This window comes from Phyllopteryx taeniolatus, chromosome 8 (assembly GCF_024500385.1).
Source record: "Phyllopteryx taeniolatus isolate TA_2022b chromosome 8, UOR_Ptae_1.2, whole genome shotgun sequence".
Lineage (NCBI taxonomy): Eukaryota > Metazoa > Chordata > Actinopteri > Syngnathiformes > Syngnathidae > Phyllopteryx > Phyllopteryx taeniolatus.
The window spans coordinates 2,639,229-2,658,419 of record NC_084509.1 but is presented as its reverse complement, the minus strand read 5'-3'; the positions used below and the strand labels follow the sequence as shown (position 1 = coordinate 2,658,419).

At 41.9% G+C, this 19,191-nt stretch overlaps 1 protein-coding gene across 1 annotated transcript; it reads left to right on the top strand.

The window, feature by feature from the left end:
* The first annotated feature begins 110 nt into the window (after positions 1–110).
* prpf8 (pre-mRNA processing factor 8) lies at positions 111–18,825 on the top strand. The gene is made up of 43 exons (XM_061781470.1): positions 111–327; positions 1,109–1,232; positions 1,327–1,495; positions 1,645–1,809; positions 2,054–2,272; positions 2,364–2,576; positions 2,710–2,835; positions 3,000–3,105; positions 3,400–3,590; positions 3,701–3,820; positions 3,935–4,124; positions 4,249–4,368; positions 4,465–4,599; positions 4,780–4,909; positions 5,202–5,398; positions 5,508–5,714; positions 5,983–6,146; positions 6,229–6,355; positions 6,596–6,788; positions 6,913–7,100; positions 7,203–7,441; positions 9,096–9,242; positions 9,363–9,573; positions 9,706–9,822; positions 9,925–10,172; positions 10,262–10,441; positions 12,081–12,216; positions 12,470–12,639; positions 12,800–12,929; positions 13,044–13,190; positions 13,294–13,454; positions 13,566–13,757; positions 14,013–14,250; positions 15,297–15,425; positions 15,660–15,773; positions 15,886–16,059; positions 16,206–16,399; positions 16,512–16,751; positions 17,074–17,215; positions 17,329–17,469; positions 17,577–17,716; positions 17,931–18,133; positions 18,255–18,825. Exons 2-43 carry the CDS (start codon positions 1,121–1,123, stop codon positions 18,407–18,409), a joined length of 7,020 nt encoding a protein of 2,339 aa, XP_061637454.1. The 5' UTR covers positions 111–327; positions 1,109–1,120; the 3' UTR covers positions 18,410–18,825.
* The last annotated feature ends 366 nt before the right edge of the window (positions 18,826–19,191 follow it).

The window sequence follows — 19,191 nt, the reverse complement described above, 5'->3', positions numbered from 1 at the left end:
CATGTACTGCGAAACTCCAATGCGGTAGATGGCAGTAGATAGCCGGAAATCTCATCCTGCCATGCGTGAGTTGCGCTTGTGCATTTGTCTTTTCTTTTTTTTAACGTAGGCTCTCTCTTCTTTTAGTAGTGAACGTCGTCCATCGAACGTACTTGCCACCACGAATTCCGCTAGTCGCGTAGGTCGTTTGACGATCGTCGTTCGTCGTGTGTGGTGCAGTTTTCGGAAGACAAGCTGAGTTGAAAGAGACATGTTTTGGTGAACAACAGGGTGCGAAATTTTTTTTTCCCCACTTCAACAAATCTCCGTGGGAGCGAAGGGAGCACGGTGAGTGACGATGTGTGTATTATGTGAGTTTGTAACATGCTAGCCTTGGCTGCTGTGCTAGTGGATTAGCTTTTAGCTTGCGCGCCGCCATAACCACGTTTGGCCTAACTAGCGCCATTGTTACGGGCAGTGTAAAACTCTAAACAAACACGTTGGTTCTATCCCATAGTAGAAAAATCAATTATAGCTCGTTTTACCTTAAACGTAGATATTCATCCAACTATATCTGTTTTGGCTTTACGTCTGTGGCTCCACAATGGGTTAGCTAGACAGTCTGATAATATTAGCCGAACGTAGGTATCACCGTTCCTGTCAACTAACTAACTAAAATTCAATCAACCGACACTGAGTTTATTTGCATAATACGAGCCGTGTATGTACGACTTTGTAGGGTTAGATTTTCGTTTTCCTGTGAAGAGAATGGACGGACGGATGAAGATTAAGAAAGTTATAATTCTGTAATACTGGTTTGAAAAAATAATAATGCACCAATTTCTTAATACCAAGTCAATAGGGATTTAAAGTTTACGCGTCAAACTCTGTTTAATCTAATCTTCAATTTTGTATAACTTTCTTCGTCTTTAGCCTAGTTTCAAAAGGTTGGTTGTAATCATTGGAAAGCTTTCTACACGCAGAAACTGACATCATAATGACGTTATTAATTAAAATTAAATTAGATACAGCCATACCTGTACTTTGGCCTTTGAGGAAAGCTAAAACCTACTGCATCTATATGTAATCTGAAAATCTAGTATTCTTTATTAATCTGTGTTGTTTGTAGTTGTGAGGCACCATGGCAGTTGCCTTCCCTTTCCGTGGAGTTCCTGCAGGTATCCCACCCCCGGGTGTCCCCCTTCCACCACAAGTCCCAGACTACATGACTGAGGAGAAGCTCCAAGAGAAAGGTTTGCACACGACCCTCAGATTTCTTGAAGTTTGCTCGAGAATGGACAATGTGAAATTGTGTAATTTTGTGTCGAATGTCCTCTAACCGTACAGCGAGGAAATGGCAGCAGTTGCAAGCAAAGCGCTACTCGGAGAAGCGAAAGTTTGGTTTTGTGGATGCTCAAAAGGAAGACATGCCTCCTGAACATGTCCGTAAGATCATCAGGGACCATGGTGACATGACCAATAGGAAGTTTCGGCATGACAAGAGGGTCTACTTGGGGTAAGAATGTTAATTGTCTAATAACTCACTTTATTTGCATCATCAGAAAATAATGTATGCATGGTTCAAATATGAGTCACTTTGTCTGAAAACCTTAACTGGCACTGTCTATAAACTTAACAGTTTTTGTTTTTGTTTTTTTTAAACAGTGCCCTCAAGTACATGCCCCATGCAGTGCTTAAACTGCTGGAGAACATGCCAATGCCTTGGGAGCAGATCAGAGATGTGCCCGTACTCTACCACATCACTGGAGCCATTTCATTTGTTAATGAAATACCTTGGGTTATCGAGCCAGTTTACATCGCCCAGTGGGGGTAAGGAAGAATATCTCAGGTTATTTTAAGTACTTAGTATCAGTTAAGTTTGGAAACCTTTTCATTGAAGTACATTAGCAAGTGTGTACAAACCTCTGGCTGTCCATTTCTCATATGATGTTTCTTATGTAATATGTTGTTGCTTTTAAAATCCTTCTTTCTGCCCACGTTACTGATGAGCTCCACGTTTGGTAATGTTGAATTTCACTGGCGTTTATAGTTTAATTGTGGTACTCTGACTTAGCACCATGTGGATCATGATGCGGCGAGAGAAACGTGACCGTCGACACTTCAAGAGGATGCGCTTCCCGCCATTTGATGATGAGGAGCCGCCGCTGGATTATGCAGACAATATCCTTGATGTAGAACCACTGGAGGCCATTCAAATGGAGCTGGACACAGAGGAGGATAGTCCTGTCGTGGAATGGCTATATGAGCACCAGCCCCTGAAGGACACTACAAAGTAAAGGCCTCTTGATATATATTTGTTTATTATTAATTTTTTTATCATTTGCAAAAAGTAACCCTAACCTTGCTTTTTGTTTCCCTTTAAGGTTTGTGAATGGCACCACTTACCGGCGATGGCAGTTCTCACTCCCCATGATGTCTACACTGTACCGCTTGGCCAATCAGCTGCTGACAGACTTGGTGGATTACAACTACTTCTACCTGTTTGACCTTAAGGCCTTCTTCACTTCCAAGGCTTTAAACATGGCCATACCTGGAGGACCAAAATTTGAGCCTCTGGTTCGAGACATTAATCTCCAGTAAGAACTGTCAGGCTTTATTAAAATACATATATATTATTTAGGGACTTTCTATTCAATTTAAGGACATATCTTGTGTTGTCTTGTTTTAAGAAAAACATTTGTGATGTTTTTTTTTTTTTTTCTCCAATAGGGATGAAGACTGGAATGAATTCAATGACATCAACAAGATCATCATCAGACAGCCTATCAGGACCGAGTACAAAATTGCCTTCCCCTACCTGTACAACAACTTGCCACACCATGTCCACCTCACCTGGTAGTTATCCCCCCCTACAGTTTGAATTTCTATTGATTTTAGTATAATAATCATTAAAAAGTGATTTGTTGTGAGGGTATGTTTTATAATTGTTCTTTATATTAGAAGTAATGACTTGTGTTTCACTGGTTGTAAAAAGTCTCCATTCATTTCCCTGTGTACAGGTACCACACACCAAATGTGGTGTTCATCAAGACGGAGGACCCAGATCTTCCAGCGTTTTACTTTGATCCACTGATCAATCCCATTTCACACAGACATTCAGTCAAGGTAGGTGTCTGTCAAAGCTAAACCCAATGGTATATGCACTTACGTCTGTTCATTTGTGTCAAAGTTCTTGACATTTTTAACATGGTTGTTATAACAAAGTCCTTACAAAGCCCCACTTGCATTGCTCTCCTTGCCTGTGCGTAAGATCTGGGGGAATATTAAAACGAATGATGGCTTTTGTCGCTGGTTGCATTTGGTCATTCCAAAAATGCTCCCAATGTCTAATTTACCGGATTGATTTTGTGACAGTTCAAATGTGTTGCATTTCTGTTGCTACTTCCTGCTTCCATTCAGAGTCAAGAACCTCTACCCGATGATGACGAGGAGTTTGAGCTTCCTGAGTTTGTAGAGCCCTTCCTCAAGGAGACTCCCCTCTACACTGACAACACAGCCAATGGCATTGCTCTGCTATGGGCACCGAGACCTTTCAACTTGCGTTCAGGTCGCACCAGGAGAGCCATAGATATCCCTCTCATCAAGAACTGGTGAGCAACCTTGTTGGCAAAATCAAAATCGCGGGGGGTGAGAAAAAAGAGGATGAGGATAACGCTCTCAGGTATTTTTTCTTCTTTTTTGTGTTTTGTGTGTTTTATAGGTATCGTGAACACTGCCCTGCAGGACAGCCAGTGAAAGTACGTGTGTCATACCAGAAACTGCTGAAGTACTATGTGCTCAATGCTCTCAAACACAGACCACCCAAGGCCCAGAAAAAGAGGTGTGCCTCACAGTATATTTTAGTTTTATTCAAGATGTTGTCATATTTCCAATTGAAGCCTATTTGCTCATCAGCTTGGATTTGCTGTTAAGAGTTGTATTCTTTGCCTTGTAGGTATCTGTTCCGTTCCTTCAAGGCCACAAAGTTCTTTCAGTCCACCAAGCTTGACTGGGTGGAGGTGGGCCTGCAGGTCTGCCGACAGGGTTACAACATGCTCAATCTGCTTATCCACCGAAAGAACCTCAACTACCTGCATTTGGACTACAACTTCAACTTGAAGCCTGTCAAGACACTGACCACAAAGGTGCAGACTCAAAGCCAAAGCATTTTCAATTTGCATATATATTTTAACATAAAGCAGTAAACCTTAAGTATTTGTCTGTTTAGGAGTCTGTGGGTCTTTATTTTTGTCCACTTTTTGCCCCCAGGAACGTAAAAAGTCAAGATTTGGCAATGCTTTCCACCTCTGTAGAGAGGTATTGAGACTCAGCAAGCTGGTGGTGGACAGCCATGTACAGTACAGATTGGGAAATGTGGACGCGTTCCAGGTCATGTCAGCTCTTTATACCCCAAAACATTATCCCTCTGAATTTTGGAAGCAGTTTCGTTTGCCTAAAACCAGAACTCTCTCTTTTGTATTGTAGTTGGCTGATGGGCTGCAGTACATTTTTGCTCATGTGGGACAGCTGACTGGCATGTACCGCTACAAGTACAAGCTGATGAGACAAATCCGGATGTGCAAAGATCTGAAACATCTCATATACTACCGCTTCAATACTGTAAGTATTATTGGTTAACAAACTGCAACATCAATGAGTATTCAAGTCTTCTTTTTTTTTTTTTTTTTTTTTTTAAATTTTTTTTTTTATCCAACTGATATGACTATTATTGTGTCACAACAGAAAAGCTGAAAGAAATCCTTCATTGCCTTTGGATTCATGTTGTGTTTATTTACTCAGGGTCCAGTTGGAAAGGGACCAGGTTGTGGCTTTTGGGCACCTGGATGGAGGGTGTGGCTTTTCTTCATGAGGGGCATCACACCACTGTTGGAGAGGTGGCTTGGAAATCTGCTGGCCAGGCAATTTGAAGGTTGGCCACATTCATACGATTCTCATCATCGTATTGTATTTAGCATCACTTCACAACTATTTACCAAATAACAGTTGCCGCAGGAGCTTGTAGCTTTCTGTAGTTTTCTGTAACCATGAAAACTTTGTTTATAAGTAAAACTGTAAGTTATACAGCATGTGATCACTGATAATTCTCATCATTCAGTTATATATTGTGGAAAGGGGTGGAGATCAAGTTACACAGAGTAAAAACTGCAAAGTTCTGGTCTCTTGAAATCCCATGTTCAGTTTTGTTCAACCCCCACTTACAGGACGTCACTCCAAGGGTGTGGCCAAAACTGTGACCAAACAGCGTGTGGAGTCGCACTTTGACCTGGAGTTGCGTGCCGCTGTGATGCACGACATCTTGGACATGATGCCTGAGGGCATCAAACAGAACAAAGCCAGAACCATCCTGCAGCACCTCAGTGAGTCTTGGAGGTGCTGGAAGGCCAACATTCCGTGGAAGGTTGGTACCTCACAAGCTTTTAACACGTTGTGATATATCAAATGCAATAATAGGAATGGTAAATGTAAACTCTCGATGACTTAAAAATCCCCCCACCCACCCTTGACAGGTTCCCGGCTTGCCAACACCCATTGAGAACATGATCCTGCGCTACGTGAAGGCCAAAGCTGACTGGTGGACCAACACGGCCCACTACAACCGTGAGCGAATCCGCCGTGGGGCCACTGTAGACAAGACGGTCTGCAAAAAGAACTTGGGAAGACTGACCCGTTTGTACCTGAAGGCTGAGCAGGAGAGACAGCATAACTACTTGAAGGTATTGCACAAACATTAAAAAAAAAAAAACCTTGCGCTGTACTGGTTCTCTTTTATGAAATCCTCTTTACGAAGGCGCACTTGCATTGGTCTGCTTGCATGTGCGTAAGAACTGGAGGAATATTACATTTAATGGTGGCTTTTGATTACTGGCTGCAGCTGCAGTTGACTTGTCACCATTAAGACATTACTTTACTTAAGATAGTCTCAAATTTTACCACTGTAACTATACTTTTCTAATACTTTAAGTGGTTATGATTTGCCTACAGGATGGTCCCTACATCACAGCTGAGGAAGCTGTTGCCATTTACACCACAACTGTTCACTGGCTGGAAAGTCGACGTTTCTCGCCAATCCCCTTCCCTCCACTGTCATACAAACATGACACCAAGCTGTTAATCCTGGCCCTGGAGAGGCTCAAAGAGGCTTACAGGTAAGCACCTGTTCAACTGTTGATATTAATTAACACTTACAATATGTCTTTATTGATATCTCATTTTGTGTGCGTTTTCTAGTGTAAAATCTCGCTTGAACCAGTCTCAGAGAGAAGAGCTTGGGCTGATCGAGCAGGCTTATGACAACCCTCACGAAGCTCTGTCCAGGATCAAGCGTCACCTGCTGACACAGCGAGCCTTCAAAGAGGTCAGCAAAGATTGGACCAGGTTTTCTCTTGAAAGCAATGATCACAGTGCACAGATGGCATCCATGCTTGATGTTAATTAAGAAAAAAAAACGTAAATTTGTAAATCAGCTTCTTTTGTTTTGTTTGTTTTTGTAATGTTTTTTTTTTTTTTTTTTTTGCTGTAAATCCTTTGCAGGAATCTTAGCTGTTGCATCCAAAGCCAGTTCATCACACTCAGCCCTTGTTTGTTCTTTTTCTAGGTGGGTATTGAGTTCATGGACCTGTACAGCCACCTGGTGCCGGTGTATGATGTAGAGCCCTTGGAGAAGATCACAGATGCCTATCTTGATCAATATCTGTGGTATGAAGCAGACAAGAGGCGACTCTTCCCACCCTGGATCAAACCAGCTGACACTGAACCACCTCCATTGCTCGTCTACAAGTGGTGCCAAGGTCAGACTTTAATCATATGAAAAAATGTGGTGTCGTATTTACAGAATGTACTGAATCTTTATGAATGAAACCTCCCATGTATACTACAATAGCTGGACTGAGTTGTTATACTTCTTCCTTGCAGGCATTAACAACTTGCAGGATGTTTGGGAAACTGCAGAAGGAGAGTGCAACGTGATGCTAGAGTCACGCTACGAGAAGATGTACGAGAAGATTGATTTGACGTTGCTCAACAGGCTACTGCGTCTTATTGTCGACCACAACATAGCTGATTATATGACGGCCAAGAACAATGTGGTCATCAACTACAAGGTAAACGATGATTTACTCAAACAATTTTCATAATCTTTTCATATTCTGCATTACTAGATGTTTGTAACCCTGGTTTAAATTATTTTTTAAATTCTTTACTAGGACATGAACCATACAAACTCTTACGGGATCATCAGGGGACTCCAGTTTGCCTCGTTCATTGTACAGTACTACGGTCTGGTAATGGATCTGCTGGTGCTCGGTCTGCACCGTGCCAGCGAGATGGCAGGTCCACCCCAAATGCCCAATGACTTCCTCAGTTTCCAAGATACGGCTACAGAGAGTGCCCACCCAATCCGGCTGTACTGCCGTTACATTGACCGCATCCACATCTTCTTCAGGTTAGATTTACTCAGCCCTTCCTGGTGTTCAGTTTGGAAGTAAAACTCTGTGCCAGCACACCTCTGATGGACAAAATTACATTCTCAGAATTGATATAATTGTCATTGTCTGTGACATTCGTCTGATATTACATTTTTGGTAGTATATGTGAATCTTGGCTAGGGCTCTGGACTGACCAAATTGATCGCATATGCAACCTTTTTTCAGTTTATGCGATCAAAAATGTAATTGTCGCATTTGCACGAGTACGTTTTAATGGTATAATGTCGGCTTTTTTCCACTGCAATCTCCTCCTGCGCGAGAGTGCTGTGATGCCGTGTCAATCATTATGAATTCCATTTGCGCTAAATGCGACACGCTGCCTGATTTGATTTGCTGCCTGATAGGACACGCTATCATCACAGCACCGGCGCATACATGCGCACCACATACAGTGGTGTGAGAGTGTGGAAAAGGTTATAAAGCCATTTCTTAAGCTTTGGGACTCCAGCAAACCACAGTGAGAGCCATTATCCACAAATGGCAAAAACATAGAACAGTGGTGAACCATCCCAGGACTGGGCGGCTCCCCAGAATTACACCAAAAGCGCAGTGACAACTCATCCAAGAGGTCACAAAAGACCCCACAACAACATCCATGGCAGAGTTTCGAGATGAAAACCACTGCTGAGCAAAAAGATTAATACCGCTAACTGCAAAGATTGCCTGCTTACCGTATTTTCGCGACCATAAGGCGCACCGTATTAAAAGGCGCAGTCTCAGTTACGGGGTCTATTTCTGTATTTAACACATACATAAGGCACACTGTATTATTGGGCGCATGCACGCTAAAACATACGGTAGCATGTATGCTAGGCGCCCCGTCCATTTTGGAAAAAATGTAAGACTTTTTTTAAGTGCGCCTCATGGTTGTGAAAATACGGTAATTTGTTTTCATTTCACTCATTGTTACAAACACACTCGTGCAAAGGTTTTAACTTGGTTTTAAAGCTAGCAAAGCTAACAAATCTATCTGTCTGTCTAAACCCTGATTATAGCATTGACATGAAGATACTGTCCATGCAAAGTTAAAGAAACCTAGACTCCTTTAAACAGGATTGTATAGGAAAACAGAATAATTGCCGTAGTAATGATTTATCCATGTTCTGTTTGGGACTGATTTTAAATGGGTAAAAAAAATTTTTTTTGGGCGAGTAAATTATTTGCAAAATGGTGAATAATCATAAATATTTTTTTATATGGTGGTGGTACATTTATGCAATCATTGTTAAATGTATGTCAATCATATGGTTGTGGTATTGCTAAAAATTAAGTGGCTTGCCCAGGAAAAGCTTTTTAGTAGCCCTCGCTATAAAAACTAGCCCCTCTGAGTTGAACAAATGATGACAAGTAAAGCCTTGCTTTGTTTTTTTATTTAATTGACCCGTCTTGTCTGGTACTGCTCGTTGCGGACAAACTTCTTGTTCACATTAACATATTTTGCAAATATATCTCAGGTCACTGTCAATCAAAAGTCTGGTATGCCGTGGTCATGCTGTACCTCCTCAAAAAATGGTGTGACGCACCAGTGCTACTAGTGCAAAAGTTAGTGTAGAGCCCTGTTGGCCTTTTAATTTCATTACCAAATGATAACTTTTTTCATTACTTTATCAGGTTTTCTGCTGATGAGGCAAGGGACCTCATTCAGAGGTACCTGACGGAGCACCCTGACCCAAATAATGAGAACATTGTGGGCTACAACAATAAAAAATGCTGGCCCCGTGATGCCCGCATGAGACTGATGAAGCATGATGTCAATCTGTAAGTCCTCAACCCCCCCCCCCCCCCCCCCCTTTTTTTTTTCTCCAAGTTCGCGCAGGTTAAAGTAGTTTATGACAGATGGCCATGACCTTTTTTTGTTTGTTTATTTATTTATCTCAGTGGTCGTGCTGTCTTCTGGGACATCAAGAATCGCCTGCCAAGGTCAGTGACCACAGTCCAGTGGGAGAACAGCTTTGTGTCAGTCTACAGCAAAGACAACCCCAACCTGCTCTTCAACATGTGCGGCTTTGAGTGCCGCATCTTGCCCAAATGTCGAACAAGCTATGAGGAGTTTACCCATAAGGATGGTGTCTGGAATTTGCAGAATGAGGTGGGAAAACACCAACTACAGAGTTTAACCTTTGTCATTTGTATCATTAATGGTCCTTCCTAGAGTGATATCGTAACCCACTACTACGGTACGGTACGGAATTATTATTTCTTACTATGTTTTCATTTATAGGTTACCAAAGAGAGGACTGCTCAGTGTTTCCTGCGTGTGGATGATGAATCAATGCAGCGCTTCCACAACAGGGTGCGACAGATCCTAATGGCCTCAGGCTCAACCACGTTCACAAAGGTAAACAGAGCAAAGCTATAAACCTGCTTAGTTAAAAAATGACACGCATGTTGTTGTCAAACTAGAATGTGTATCATAATGTCCCCTCATTTCTACTTCCAGATTGTAAACAAATGGAACACAGCTCTTATTGGCCTGATGACCTACTTCCGTGAAGCAGTGGTCAACACCCAGGAGCTGCTGGATCTGCTGGTCAAGTGTGAGAACAAGATTCAGACACGTATCAAGATTGGGCTGAACTCTAAAATGCCTAGCCGTTTCCCGCCTGTCGTTTTCTACACTCCCAAAGAGTTGGGCGGCCTGGGCATGTTGTCCATGGGCCACGTGCTCATACCACAGTCTGATCTGCGGTAAGTCAGAACCCATATATTTTACTTGATGTGAAAACTAAAGGTAGTTATTTGTATGTTGGTCTTTTAAACTCCTCTCTCCCTGTCAGTTGGTCCAAGCAGACAGATGTGGGAATCACCCACTTCAGGTCGGGAATGAGTCATGAAGAGGACCAGTTGATTCCAAATTTGTATCGTTACATTCAGCCATGGGAAAGTGAGTTCATCGACTCCCAGAGGGTGTGGGCTGAGTACGCCCTCAAGAGGCAGGAGGCCATTGCACAGAACAGGTATGCTCCTCTGCAGATTATTGGTTTTAAATACGTCTCAGCAGGTAACATTTGATTTAGTCATTTGTCTGCTGTTGGGATATATTTAACATGCAGAAATAGGCCTGTCACAATAATTACTATATCGACTTATTGTTCGATAAATTAAATGGTCATGGTAGTTTTTCCGGACTTGATAAATTGCCATTGTTGTGGTGAGCCGGCGTGTGGATCACACAGTGAGCCGACAGAGTTGGACGGCAGTTTCATTAGTTGCTCATGGAACGCCGCCGGACCGGTACACTCTTGCCAGTGTTGGCTCCGTCCAATACTCCACACTCCACAGCTTCGCTCCTTATGCACCATGTAGATTCACACAACGGAGACACCACTTAAGGGAAAGTTAACTGTTTGTTGTCGCGAGCTAACGAGCCAGTTTACGAGGTAACAAGCTCGCCTGTGAGCTAATGAGCTAGTGAGTTGAGCTAAACAGCTCGCTCCACTGCAGCGATGTTGTTCAAAACATCAGCACTTCGCTCCGCGTTGTGTGTGTTAGTCCACAATAAACACAAACATGGAAGCATTAACTGTTTTATTAAGCGTAACCTCAGTGGTGCACGTTATTCAGCCAGTAATAGACGACAGCGAACGTCAACATATATATGATTGACAGGTGAAGGGCTCGTTTTCAGCAGACTGACCATACAGTAGCCGGGTTTACATGGAGACTTTTTTGTCATTCCGATTGAAATCATTCAGATTGACGATCTCTGGTCAACTGTTTAGATGTTTAGACTACATTGAATGTGACACTACATTGAATGTGACATGCGCACGTCGTTGTGAATTTGACATCATTTATCAAGATGGAGTTGTCATCTATTTAGCACAGTAGTTGGGATTGTTTTTATACATTTATTAAAAAAAAGAAAAATGCTTGATTAAAAACAACTTATAAGTAGTTAAAACAATATCTCCCTCGCATATGAGCTCTGTCGGAAGCCGCCATATTTGCGCCGTGCGTAAACAATGACCTCACCGTACATTTACGTAGAGACGAAGCATTCCTGTGCAACCGTATTAAATTCCTTTTGAATTTGACCTGTTCATTCCGAATGAGGTGTTCATATGGAGCAGTTTGGGCTGCTAAACAGATTATTATCAGAATAGAAGACTCCATATAAACCAGGCTTGTCTTGCAGCTCTTTATTTCAGACCAAGGGGGAACCATATCACAGAGGAAATTATAATCATAACAACAATAATAATAGCAAAAATACTGATTTAAAAGCAATAAAAATAAAATAACAGCTGGCCTTATTTTCCATGATTTCAGAGGCATTAAAAAAACCATCAATATCGTTTATCGTGATAGTTTGTGGGAAGATATATCATCTTGAAAAAATGGTTATTGTGACAGGCTTATGCTGAACATGGGTCAGTTTTGTCTGGAAAATGTTCACATTATCATATTTATAATCCCATAAGGGGGCAACTCAGTTCACACTGCTTTATATTTTTGGAATGCATGTCAATTCAGTAGATATCAAGTGAAATGCATTTGGTCATTCTTGCCCATGCATTTCTAATTTTCGTTAACAATACAGAAAGAGCTTGAATTCCAATTGAAACAAATGTTCCTTTGTGTTCTGTCTTCCAGGCGACTGACCTTGGAGGATTTAGAGGACTCGTGGGACAGAGGCATCCCACGTATCAACACACTTTTCCAAAAGGACAGGCACACGCTGGCCTATGACAAAGGCTGGAGAGTCAGGACTGATTTTAAACAATACCAGGTACAACAGAAAGACGTTTGATGGAAATGTATTTTATATTTCAAATCTAAACTATTTCCTGTTAACCTGAACATGTGATGACTGAAGTGATACTGACATGTTAAATATTAAATGGTAAACACTGCTTTAAGTGTATATTAATGTTCAAATTTAAACTATTTCCTGTTAACCTGAACATGTGATACTGACATATTAAATATTAAATGGTAAACACTGCTTTAAGTATATATTAATATCTCTCTGTGGATTGCAGGTGCTGAAGCAGAATCCGTTCTGGTGGACCCACCAGAGGCATGACGGTAAACTGTGGAACCTCAACAACTACCGCACAGACATGATCCAGGCTCTGGGTGGCGTGGAGGGCATCCTGGAACACACACTCTTCAAAGGCACTTACTTCCCAACCTGGGAGGGTCTCTTCTGGTGAGAAAATATGGGAAAGCTGTCATCTAACTTCAGTATCATCATGATACATACATACTTTAAATCTTGTCTTTCAAACGAAGTGTTTCTTGTTCTTTTTTGGTCAATGTATTGAATCATTGCATCTGCATCAATTTTCTTTCTTTCTTTTGGTATGTAGGGAGAAGGCGAGTGGCTTTGAAGAATCTATGAAGTGGAAGAAGCTGACAAATGCTCAGAGATCTGGTCTCAACCAAATCCCCAACCGTCGCTTTACTCTCTGGTGGTCGCCCACAATCAACAGAGCCAATGTAAGTCCAACAATAGAATTACTACTTTCTAGTATAAATACATTTTTGTGAAAGATTATATTGTTTCAAAATCTCTACACAAGCTAATAGTTTCCTCTCTCTCCTTGCTTGTAGGTATATGTGGGTTTCCAAGTGCAACTTGACCTAACCGGAATCTTCATGCATGGAAAAATTCCAACCCTGAAGATCTCACTCATTCAGATCTTCAGAGCTCACTTGTGGCAGAAGATCCATGAGAGCATTGTCATGGATCTTTGTCAGGTAGGTTTTATTTCTGCTATGTGAGTTCTATTGTATAACAGAAAATCAAAGACTATAATCCCAATTTATTCTGGTCCAAATGTGAATGTGTTTTTGTTTTCAGGTTTTTGACCAGGAGCTAGATGCTCTAGAGATTGAGACTGTGCAGAAGGAGACCATCCACCCCAGGAAGTCGTACAAGATGAACTCATCCTGTGCTGACATTCTGCTTTTTGCGTCCTACAAGTGGAACGTCTCTCGGCCGTCTTTGCTGGCAGATTCAAAGTATGAAATTACAATATAAGAAAATACCTCTAAACAGTTCAAATGTGAAAATTCTGTATGATCATGTATAAAATTGGTGATCAATAAGTAAATGTTTTTCTGCTCTTGCAGGGATGTGATGGACAGCACCACCACACAAAAGTACTGGATTGACATTCAGCTGCGTTGGGGTGACTATGACTCACATGACATTGAGCGCTACGCCAGGGCCAAGTTCTTGGACTACACCACCGACAACATGAGTATCTATCCTTCCCCCACTGGAGTGCTCATTGCCATTGATTTGGCTTACAACCTCCACAGGTTGGTATTGTTCCAATTACTTAATTAATATTGTTCCAACTATAAAATGAGATTAAATGTGCACACTCTGTGTAAATATTAACCGCAACATGATCATCCAGCCATCCATTTTCCGTACCGCTTATCCTCACTTGGGTCACAGATATGATGGAGCCTATCCCAGCTGATTCTGGGCGAGAGGCGGGGTACACCCTGAATTGGTCACCAGTTTTTGGCAAACCATTTTTAAATTCTGCATTTCTTCTCTTTGTGCAGTGGCTATGGAAACTGGTTCCCGGGCAGCAAGCCTTTGATCCAGCAGGCCATGGCCAAGATCATGAAGGCCAACCCTGCCCTGTATGTGCTCAGGGAGCGCATCCGCAAGGGTCTGCAGCTCTACTCCTCAGAGCCCACTGAGCCCTACCTGTCCTCACAGAACTACGGTGAACTTTTCTCGAACCAAATCATCTGGTTTGTGGATGACACCAATGTCTACAGAGTCACCATCCACAAGGTGTGTGCTGACTCATGCGCTTTATCTTTAAGAATATTCTTTAAGTAATATACTATTAGCAGAGCTGCCAACCGATAAAAGTTCACATCCTGAACAATTTGTCCAAATTTGTATGAATTTCCATATTTTCACAATTTTGTCAAGAACATTTCTGCGTGACAGTCATAACCATAATTGGTAATAAATTATGGCTTCAATATTTGTCATTTAAATGTTTTTTTATTACATCAACTTTGTAATGGTGGAAGCAGTTTCAGCCTGAAACAAAGTATCAGTATATGAGATTTTGACGTTCCATCATCAAAAATATCTGTGTCAATGGAGTAATTCCTTTGCCAATGCAGTTTTAACCCCCTAAAAAAATAAATCCACTCTATTAAAGCAGATTAATCAGATCTCAAACATCAAAATTACAACTCAGCACCCTATTTTGCAAACAAACAAATAACTGCTGATAGACTGAATTGGAAAGTTTATGTATGGACAGTAGTTCTGGTTTCTATTTTGTTTAATTTACTTCTTGTAAGCGTACAATAAGTACATGTACGAAGAAGAAATGTATTGCTATTTATATATTACATGCATATCCATCCACAATTGCTGCTGAAACGATGCAAATTTCCCCATTGTGGGACTAATAAAGGTTATCTTACAAATATTCATTCATAATAAATATAGTTTTAACCTGCCTACGTTCTGAAGTGAAGTGTGCAGTGACATACCAATTAATTTCCAGTTCAGATGCAGCACCGGTCTTATATTATATCTCTAAATGCGTATTAATTGGCCTGTTGTTTTTTTGTTCAAAGTTGGTTACTTTCCGCAAAAATGCGGTTCCAGCCAGACCTATGTGACAATTGTATTGGGGTGTATTAAAATAGTATGCACCAAGCAGCTGTTCAATCAGTGTTACGGCCGTAACGAGTCAACGTTCAGTGAAAATCACAATCAAAAAGTACGGATGTCCCTTAACATTTGGCAGCTCTGTATCAGTTATCTCTATCGGACCCATCTAATGTTCAGATGTATTTTTCACCTTTCACCAGACCTTTGAGGGCAACTTGACCACCAAACCCATCAATGGAGCCATTTTCATCTTTAACCCCAGGACTGGACAGCTCTTCCTCAAGATCATTCACACATCTGTGTGGGCTGGACAAAAACGTCTGGGACAGGTAACAGCATAGAACATAAATTGCCTGTGCTGATATTCAGTGATCGCAATGATGGAGTTCCTTTTGTCTTTGGAGGGCAATCAGAGCAAAGATACCATTAGCTGCTTCTCTTTAAGCAACAATTAGCAACCATTATTATTGGGAATGTGACTGACATTAGTGTCAATTTTGCTGATCTGAAGTGAAAATAAAAATGGTCATATCCACTAATTATGCATATTGATTTCCTTTCAGCTGGCGAAATGGAAGACAGCTGAAGAAGTTGCTGCCTTGATCCGCTCTCTGCCTGTGGAGGAGCAACCGAAGCAGATCATTGTGACAAGGAAGGGAATGCTGGACCCTCTGGAGGTAAGACAGTCAGTCACACCAAGTACCACTACTATTGGATTAATTATTAGCGCTGCATGTTAACATAATGTCAACACTTTACAATTCTAATGGTGTCCTTCTCTTGCTACAGGTCCACTTGCTTGACTTCCCCAACATTGTGATCAAGGGCTCTGAGTTACAGCTGCCCTTCCAGGCCTGTCTGAAGGTGGAGAAGTTTGGAGACCTGATCCTTAAAGCAACCGAGCCCCAGATGGTGCTGTTCAACCTTTACGATGATTGGCTTAAGACCATTTCGTCTTACACAGTGAGTCTTCCTCTGAACCACCAAAATGCTGATGTTTTAATGTCCGTGGTTCATTGGCTATCATGAAAGTATCAGAAAAACTAAACTGATTAAATACTAATTTGGTTGCGTATGGTGTTTGTCTGTGATTTGCTCCATTTCTATAGGCCTTCTCCCGACTCATCCTGATCCTCAGAGCACTCCACGTCAACAATGACCGTGCCAAAGTGATCCTCAAACCCGATAAGACCACCATCACTGAGCCTCATCACATTTGGCCCACTCTCACTGACGAGGAATGGATCAAGGTGGAAGTGCAACTTAAAGACCTCATTCTGGCTGACTACGGCAAAAAGAACAAGTAAGTCTTCCATCTGGGCTGAACCAAGTTTAAATTTTGTGTGAACCATGAGGAACAGGACAAACAAATTTAGCACGCTGACCCAACACGTCTGCTGCTTCTCCCTCCCCAGTGTGAACGTGGCGTCATTGACTCAATCCGAGATCCGTGACATCATCCTGGGTATGGAGATCTCTGCTCCCTCGCAGCAACGCCAGCAGATTGCTGAGATTGAGAAGCAGACCAAAGAACAGTCGCAGCTCACTGCCACACAGACTCGCACCGTCAACAAACACGGCGATGAGATCATCACTTCCACCACATCCAACTACGAGACGCAGACCTTCTCCTCCAAGACAGAATGGAGGGTCAGGTATGTGTTAGATTGAGTAATTTGTCTATAGAGGCAACACTGAAACGAAATGATTAAGCAGAAAGTCGGTATGTTTGCAGTGAAACCCTGCCTTTTATGTTTCATTATTCACAAATGTACTTTTTTTTTTCTTCTTCTTCTTCTCTTTCTTCCTGTGGAACCTATCATTTATAGTTTAGTATTATTACCAGTTTACACTAAAATAGGCAAGTTAAATTTTGGGGGAGTTCAATTTGTGGCAGAGCTTAGCCCCTAATTTGGTGGTTTACTGTAGTTTCTATATTGAGTAATAAGTTTAAACGCTCTGTACTTCCCCTGCCAGGGCTATATCTGCTGCCAACCTCCATCTCCGCACCAACCACATTTACGTGTCATCTGATGACATCAAGGAGACAGGATACACCTACATCCTGCCCAAGAATGTCCTCAAGAAGTTCATCTGCATTTCAGATTTGCGTGCACAGGTATGTCCCGGTAATTTACAATGTTGAAAATTCATAATGATTACAGTTGTCTTTAATGACACCCGTGCAGAATAAACCTCAATAGTATACAGTAATATTGTTTTATGTTCCAGATTGCAGGCTACCTTTACGGCACCAGCCCACCTGACAACCCACAAGTGAAGGAGATCCGTTGTATCGTCATGGTTCCTCAATGGGGGACGCACCAGACTGTCCACCTGCCCAACCAGCTGCCAGGACATGAATATCTGAAAGTAAGATTGGGGGGGACCACTTCCCTCTTAGCAAGGGCTCTTTTGTTCTGGAGACAGTGTAACCGTTGTATGAAGTATTAATACTGAAATGTCTTCCTCTGTCAAAGGAAATGGAACCCCTCGGTTGGATCCACACGCAGCCTAATGAGTCACCACAGCTGTCCCCTCAGGATGTGACCACCCATGCCAAGATCATGGCTGACAATCCCTCTTGGGATGGAGAAAAGACCATCATCATCACATGCAGGTAATCATTGTAGCTCAGGGTATTTGTGCTTGCGATGGAATTGTGATGCCAAAAGAAGTTGGAATATAAAGGTATGTAGCTTTATGTCTTGAAGTTGTACAATGTCAGTCAACCATTTGATGCAGTTAAGTTGCTACTGGAAAAAAAAAATAACTGTGTGCAACCTGGTTTTACAACAGTGGTAAAAGTTAATTTAATATTGTTGAATTTCTAGCTTCACGCCAGGCTCATGCACGCTGACGGCCTACAAGTTGACGCCGAGCGGCTACGAGTGGGGTCGACAGAACACGGACAAGGGTAACAACCCCAAAGGCTACCTGCCGTCCCACTACGAGAGAGTCCAGATGCTGCTCTCTGACCGCTTCCTGGGCTTCTTTATGGTACCGGGTCAGGTTTCCTGGAACTACAATTTCATGGGTCAGTACCTTTGCCCTTGTTATTGTGCTGTAGAGTAGAGGTGTCATTTGCCAGCATCAATATTTCAATTCAGCTTTTAGTGATATTATTTTTACCACCCTTCCTCTTCTTTTCCATCCAGGTGTGCGCCATGACCCGAACATGAAATACGACCTGCAACTGGCCAACCCCAAGGAGTTCTACCACGAAGTCCATCGACCATCGCACTTCCTAAACTTTGCCTCGTTACAGGAGGGTGAAATCTACAATGCTGACCGTGAGGATATGTATGGTTGAGCGGAAAGACTCATTTTACGGGTGGCCCTGTTAGAATCACGCTTGTAAAGTTTATCTTGAAAACCTGTAACTGTTGTTTGGACATTTTAATGTTAAAACTAGACACCTAGTCTTGTTATTCCTCCCATATTTCCTTCAGTTTGTTTCCACAGTCCCCTCTAGTTGTACTGAGACTTCTCCATCAATATGCAGTCTTTGTTTTTTGAGGGAGGTTCTGGTACATCAAATGTGCATTTGTTTCTGATTATTTGTACACAGAACTAGTGTGTAATATTATCATGATTGTTTCAAAGGCCGAAGTACTTGCTCCTGGCATTTGAGAAGTAAAATGTTGAGTTCCATGTCAGTTAATTCCCTATTGTTATTCTGTGACATTTTAGTTTGGGTTTAAATAAAGATGGCATTTTATACATTAAGTTCCCTTTTCTCATTTCACTTCTGTTTCCAACCACATTAGAATAGCTTTAAATTCCCCCCCCCCCAAAATGTTTCAACTCAAATCAGACATGTATTTTTCTTTTTTGTTTTGTTTTTAACACACTTATCCTCATTAGGGTTGAGGGTGAGGCAGAGCCTGTCTCAGTTCTCTTTGGGCTAGAGACTTGGTACACCCTAGACTGGTCGTCAGCCAATATCAGGGCACACACAGACAAAGTATAATTTACTTTCCTGCCTACGGACAGTTTTGAGTCCTCAATGAACACTGGTGAGGGTGAGAAAGTATATCGACCTGTAAACTGAGCTTTGCTTTTTGGCTGATTCTTTGTCGCCATCTCCTTCAA